The sequence below is a fragment of the Echinops telfairi genome, unplaced genomic scaffold, assembly GCF_000313985.2.
Source record: "Echinops telfairi isolate 266 unplaced genomic scaffold, ASM31398v2 ScPeMD7_5592;HRSCAF=6446, whole genome shotgun sequence".
In the NCBI taxonomy this organism is placed as follows: Eukaryota; Metazoa; Chordata; class Mammalia; order Afrosoricida; family Tenrecidae; genus Echinops; species Echinops telfairi.
In genome coordinates this window covers 20,022,992-20,029,762 of record NW_022109491.1, presented here as the reverse complement: position 1 = coordinate 20,029,762, position 6,771 = coordinate 20,022,992, and the positions used below count along the sequence as shown (strand labels likewise).

Below are 6,771 nucleotides of genomic sequence, written 5' to 3'. Positions count from 1 at the left end.
TGCATCTCATCTGTAAAATGGGCTGGTCACATTATCTGCCTTCAGAGTTAAAGTGCGAGAATGAATCCCTGTGCGGAATGTAGAACAGTTCGTGGTACTCAGTGAGCCCTTCATTAAGGTAGTTGTTGTTCCTGCCCTCCCTGCATGATGCTTACTGAGCAGGTACTGGGCGCATGTAGTCTCACTGCATCAGCAGGTGTGTGCCGCTCATATTTGACACATGAGGCCATGGAAGCCCACAGAAGCGAAGTGACTTGCCCAAGGTAATAGCGAGTTAGTCAGCAGCTCGTTAGTCAAGGGTAGGATCGACCATACTGAAAAACAAAAGCAAAACTTTCACTGCCGTTGAGTCAATTCCAACTCACAGCGACCTTCTAGCACGGAGCAAAACTGCCCCCATGGGTTTTCGAGACTAAATCTTTACAGTAGTAGAAAGCCTCATCTTTCTCCCATGGAGTCCCTGGTGGTTTCAAACTGCTGACCTCGTGGTTAGTAGCCCAACACACTTTGAATCCAAACTGCCAGCAATTTCATTCTCTAGTAGATCTGTACCTTAGAGCAAGTAACTACTTCAGAGCCTCAATTTGTTCAGTCTGTAAAATGTAGACAATATCCACCTCATTTGTATGTTGTGATATTTTAGTGATTGTGTATACAGAATGTTTGGCATAGTATGGGACGTAGCTTATAGGTGCTAGATGCTCAAGGTAACTCCCCCCCCAAAAAAAAAAAAAAGTTACTGTTAAGGCGAGGAAGAAAGATTAGGTTTCTGTCATGCATACTGTGCTAGGTGCGTTTACTGTCTAGCTGAGAAAGTACTTGTCATTAGATCTTAATATATTGGATACATGTCTATATAATACACACCGGTATACATACAGCATTAGTAAGTTGACTCATTTCTTACATCATTCTATCCACTAGCAAAGCTGATTGGTATCGACTTTGAAATCTAACCACTTCTCCCCACCTCCACTACTTAAATGCTGGTTGGGACCACCATCGTGTGTTTACTTGGGTTGTGCCAGTAGTCTCAACTGGTACCTGCTTTCTGTCTTTGCTCCTATAGAGTCTGTTCTCAACACTCTCTCCAAAAACTCCATGTCATGACACCTGTTTTGACGGATAGTCACCCAATTAAAAATTCAACCCTCATCACCATCCAGTTGTCTCTGACTTTTAGTGACCCTGTAGGACAGGATAGAACTGCCTCTGAGTTTCTGAGACTGACTCTTTAGGGGAGTAGAGAGCCTCATCTTAATCCTGTAGGAGTGCCTGGTGCATTTGACCTGCTGGCCTAGGGGTTAGCAGCCCAATGTGTAACCACTAGGACCAGGTAAAACTGCCCCCTTGGCTTTCCGAGACTGTAACTCTTTACAGAAGTAGAAAGCCTCACTTTTTCTATGAAACACCTGGTGGTTTGAGCTGCTGACCTTGAGGTTAACGGCCCAACAAGTAACCAATATGCTACCAGGGCTCCGTGTACTCAACACAGCACTGGTAAATGTAAGTCACAATCACTCCTGCTCAAAACCCTCCAGTGAGTGCCTGCTGTTTTGCTTGGCTAAAGCTGAAATTCCTACAGTAGCCTAATAGGCCCTTGGACTTGACCTCTTCTCCTTCTGTGTCTTGTCTCCTACTCCTCACTCCTTGCTCACACTGCTCTAGCGAGACTGTTCCTTATGACCAGGAAGCACTGTACACCTCCCGACTGGGTTTCTCCTCTTCCTCGGGATACTTCCCTTCCAGCTGTCCTCAGGAGGTGGTCTTTAAGTGAGGGTCTTCATAGACCATATTTCCAATCGCAGCCCTCCCAGCTTATCTTTCTGTGCTTCATTTTTCTCCGTACTACTTTTCTCTTTTAACCGATTCAGTATGGTTTCTTCATTATTTTATGGCCCGTCTTTCCCCACGAGAGAGTAAGATTCATGAAAGCTGGGCTTTTTGTCTGTTGTATTTCCTGCTGTTATCTTTTTAACACCTAAAATCATGTCTGGCACATGGTGGCTTTCAAAAAGTATATGATGAATGAACACATTATAGATTCCTTCCTCTTCGTTTTTTAGAGTTCTCACTTTAGATTTAACGTACACAAGGTCTTAGATGGAAACCATCTTCAGAGAAGATGATTCTCTGTGTTAGCCCCTAACGTGGGAATTCCACTCTGTAACATTCTCTTAAAAAGAATAGAGAGTGGACTCTCCACAGTTAGACTTGGGCTCCAGTCCGACTTTGGCTGGCCCTCAACATCGTTATTTGTAAAACAGAGATAGTAGTGCCTTTTTGAAAAGGGTCTATTGGTAGTGTTGTGGTTATGTGGCTGCTAACTGCAAGGCCCACAGTTCAAAACCACCAGACGCACCTCAGGAGAAAGGTGAAACGTTCTTCTCTCGTTAAGATTTACAGCCTCGGAAACCCACGGGGCAGTGCTGCCCTGTCCTGTAGAGTCACTTTGGGTTGGCATTGACCCGATGACAGTGAGTTCTCGTGTTGTTGTTAATCTTCATGGAGGAAGACCCCTGGTGCTGTAGTGGCTATGCCTTGTGCAGCGATCCCCAAGGTCAGCGGTTCAAACCACCAGCCAGCTCCTTGGGAGAAAGAGGGCTTTCTATTCCCGTAAAGAGCTATGGTCTCGGAAACCCACAGGGGCAGTGCTGCCTTGTCCTATAGGCATTGACTCGGTGGCAGTGAGCTGGGTTTGTCCTCATGGAGCCTACAGTGCAGCAGAGGAGAGGGAAGTGCACATCCACGCTCGTGTGAAAAATGCTGCAGAGAAAAGGACAGGGCGCTGGGCTTGCATGTAGAAACAGCCATAGCCGTGGTCCTAGGACTAGTGGCTTAGAGCCCTGGTGGCGTAGCGAGCTATGCACTGAGCTGCTAACCACAGGTCAGTGGTTTGAACCCACCCACCAGCTGACCCAAAGGTGAGGCTGTCTGCTCCCCTAAAGATTTAAAGTCTCGGAAACCCAAAGGGGGCAGTTCTACTCTGTCCTGTAGGGTCGCTCTGGGTCGGAATGGACTCGATGACAGCGTGGGAGAACTAGCAGCTTGTACTTGATGGAGCTTGCCGTGTGCCAGTCACTGCGCACCTTCTTGAGTCACTTAGATAATCTTCCTAACAGGTCTGTGGTCGTAATGGTATTATCCCACTTTGCTGTTGAAGAAACTTAGGTGAGGGCGGGCAGACGAACTTGGCCACGCCACATTGGTAGACTTGACAGAGGAGGCTCTGCAGCGGGCTCCAGAGCTGTGTTCCTCAAGAACTCTGTTATATTGGGAACGAATCCAACGGGGCTTCGTACAGAAGAGGTGCTTGAGCTGAAACTTGAAGGAGTAGAAATTAAGCAAAATCTGGTTGGAGGGTTGAGTTCACGCAGAAGTGCTGTGGAAGAAGGACATGGTGACGCTCCTGAAACAGTCAACCGTTGGAGATGCTCAGGGGCACAGTTCTGGGCGGGCACAGGGTGGCGCCATCTGTCAGAATCGCTCAGCAAGAGCTGCTGCTTACTTTTCAATTGAGGTGTTTCTCTTTATTTTTTTGTTAGCTTTTTTGGTTTCTGTATGTTTTTCGGCCTCTGAAATCCAGCATGGGTGAACCTATAGAGGCAGTGACTGGATTACCGCATTTACTCGCGTATAAGCCGACCCAAATATCAGCCGAGGCACCTAATTTTACACAAAGCTGCTTTTAAAATGTTCTGAAAAACCCGGCTTATACACAAGTATATACGGTAATGGTTTCTTGGAGGGAAATTGAGCTAATGACAAGGAGTACAAGAAAGAAGAAAATGTTCCGAAATTGACTGTGGTAATGATTGTACAACCCTGCCTAATACGATTGAATTACTGAATTGTATAATATGTGGATGGTGTCCCAAGAAAACGGTTTAAAAAAAAAAAGGACAAGAAATGTTTGTAAAATAAAGCAGTGAGTGGCATTAAAAAATATATCTAGGCTAAGAAATAGAACGTGGCTACTTAACAGAACAGAGGAGGCCAGAGAGCAGCCGAAGGTGAAGGGAATGAGGAAGGAGTTTGGATGAGAGGCAGCCAAGCCCGGGCTAAGGATCCCGTGTGTTCTCAGAGCCAGAGGAGTCATGCATGTACATTTAACAGGTGAAAGGCATGATGGGTGTGCTTTTGAAGCACGGAGACTGTGGGGAGGGCTGCCTTCCAGATCATCTAAGCTGGTTTCCACCTTTCCCCACGAGTTGGCTACAGAGTAAACCTTCCCTGGGCCCTCACCGCTCCTTGTATCACTCGGTCCTCAGCACGGTGTCCAGCACCGATGGATTAGGACTGCGTGTTGAACTGTGGCATGTAGTTATTAATAGTTATTTCCCCCCAAGGTTCAAGCACTGTCTTCCTGTTGGCCCTGACAATCATAGCCAGCACCCAAGCCTTGACGCCTACTCACTACCTCACCAAGCATGACGTGGAGAGACTGAAGGCCTCGCTGGACCGCCCATTCACAAATTTGGAATCTGCTTTCTATTCCATTGTGGGACTCAGCAGCCTTGGTGCCCAGGTGCCAGATGTCAAGGTAAGGCCCCTTCTGTCTTGGTGGCCCAGGTAATTCAGAAAGTCTTCTATCCCTTCACCGTATTCCTTTTAGGGACTTCAAAACTCTTGCCCTCATTTGAGGATCGCCAAGGTTCATCCACCCACGATAACATGTAATCATTTCCATGTGACAAGATTCTTTTTTCTTTTTTGGAAGTGCCGTGTGTGTGTGTGTGTGTGTGTGTGTGTGTGTGTGTAGGGCTGTTTCAGGAAGATAAAGAAAAGCAAGTCATGGATCCTCTAGACACGTGGCCTGCCCTCCAAGGCTCAGTGCACACTGTCACGTGTACGTGTTGAGGGCTTTCTGCGTGTGATCAGTAAATAATAAAGCCGTTCAGGTGGGGGGCAGGGGCACACAGACTTATTAAGCAGTGACAGTCACTGCACCAGACAATTTTGATAGACTTTTTGGACCTTTTTTGAGGAAAATGCACCATGAGTCCAAGCTTATCTGGGTTTTGGAATAGTCTTCAGTGAATTTTGCATGTTAATCACTATAGTAGCATGGTCATTTAGGGTAGAAAATTGGTCTCGTATATGGCTTGTGTTTTGGGGCTCTCTTGCCATATAACAAATTGATATAGTGGCTTAAGACCACATTGGTTTATTAGCTCCAAGTTCTTGTGGGTCAGGAGTTGGGGCAGGCTTAGCAGTGGTCTGGGGAGGTCAGACTGAGTCCTTATCTAAGGCTTTGGGGAAAATCGGCTTTGGTGCTCATTCTGGTTGTTGGTGGAGCCATACAACTGTAGGTCTAGTGGTTATACATTGGGCTGCGATCCAGAAGGTCAATGGTTTGAAACCACCAGCCACTCTGAGGGAGGAAGACAGGGTTTTCTAACCTTCCTCACACGATTCAGTTCCCAGACTGCCCTTGCAGTGCTGCCCTAATGATCCTCCCTGGCCCTCTCCTGTGTCCTGCCATTTGCTTCCTTTAAGTTCCTTGCCGAGAAGAATGGTGAGCATCCTGACCCATTAGCTTGACACTTCATCACTCTCTGCTCATTCATTCAGCTTCAATTTACTGAGCACGTGTGTACACAGTGGTGAGCCCGTCTTAATCACTGCTCTCAGAGAGCTCACAGTCTAGTGGAAGTAACAGTTACCATAAGGACAAAAGTTCTATACCAACAACCATTATGCCTTAGATGTCCTCTGTAAGGAGCCTTGGAATCAGAATTGATTCGCGGTAGTGAGTTTGTTTTTCCTTTTTTGATGGTGGTGTTGGGTAAGCTTTGGAACTGCTAACCCCCAAGGTCAGCAGTTCAAATGCACCGGCCACTCCAAGGGAGAAAGACGAGGCCGTCTGCTCTTGTAAAGATTTACAGCCTTAGAAACTCTACACAGCGTCACGGAGTCAGGGTTGGCTTGATGGCATGGCGTTTGGGGGTTACTGGCGTCCTGGAGTCAGTACTGGGAACTGCAAGTGGTCAATGCCTACAGCTCCTTGAAACATTGGGGGTTTGAGTCCATACAGAGGCACTTCAGGAGAAGGCTAGCTGGCCACTCCTGGAAAATCAGCCACTGCCAACCCTGTGGTGCTTATGGTATCACCAGGAGTCCGGCTTTGGAACTAGAAAGTTGGCCTGTGGGCTGTGCTTTTTCCTGTAAGTAGTTGCTTTAGATACTGCAATATGCATCCCTAACTTAGCGCAGTCTGCTTTGAATGAATAGGAGGCGGCAAGACCCTGACAAGAATGCACTTCAGGGTAACCAGACCCCCTGCTTGCCCTCTCCCATCGCCTTGTAGCCGGGATAAGCTGCTCTGTATGCATTTGCCTAGTCTCTCGGTGTTGGGTGCCATCCGGCCGATTGCAGCTCCCATTTTTGGGACAGAGTCCACTGTGCCTCGAGCCTTCTGGGCCATAATTCTTGTGGAAGCCAGTCTCACGGTGTGTGTTACTGCGAGCTGCTGGGCAGGTCTGAACTGCCAGCCTTTAGGTTCACCAAGCCTGGAGTTCTTTTTTTAATTTTATTCATTATTTTATTGGGGCCTCTTACAAATCTTATGACGCTCCATCATTTAATTGTATTAAGCACACTTGTACATAGGTTGCTATCAACATTTCCAAAACCTTTTCTTTCTACTTGAGCCCTTGGTATCAATTCCACTTCTTCCCCCTTCCCCCACCCTCATGAATCTTTGATCAATAATTGTATATTATTGTTGTTATTTTGTGTCTTACACCGTCTGTTGTCTCCCTTCACCCA

At 46.9% G+C, this 6,771-nt stretch overlaps 1 protein-coding gene across 2 annotated transcripts in view; it reads left to right on the top strand.

Moving 5' to 3' along the window:
* RPN2 (ribophorin II) overlaps positions 1 to 6,771 on the top strand; it is a 53,890-nt gene that overhangs the window by 714 nt on the left and 46,405 nt on the right. For both annotated transcript variants that reach the window (XM_030887071.2, XM_045295257.1), the window contains exon 2: positions 4,350 to 4,543. In XM_030887071.2, the coding sequence (XP_030742931.2) occupies positions 4,350 to 4,543 (194 nt within the window). The remainder of the gene's footprint in view (positions 1 to 4,349; positions 4,544 to 6,771) is intronic.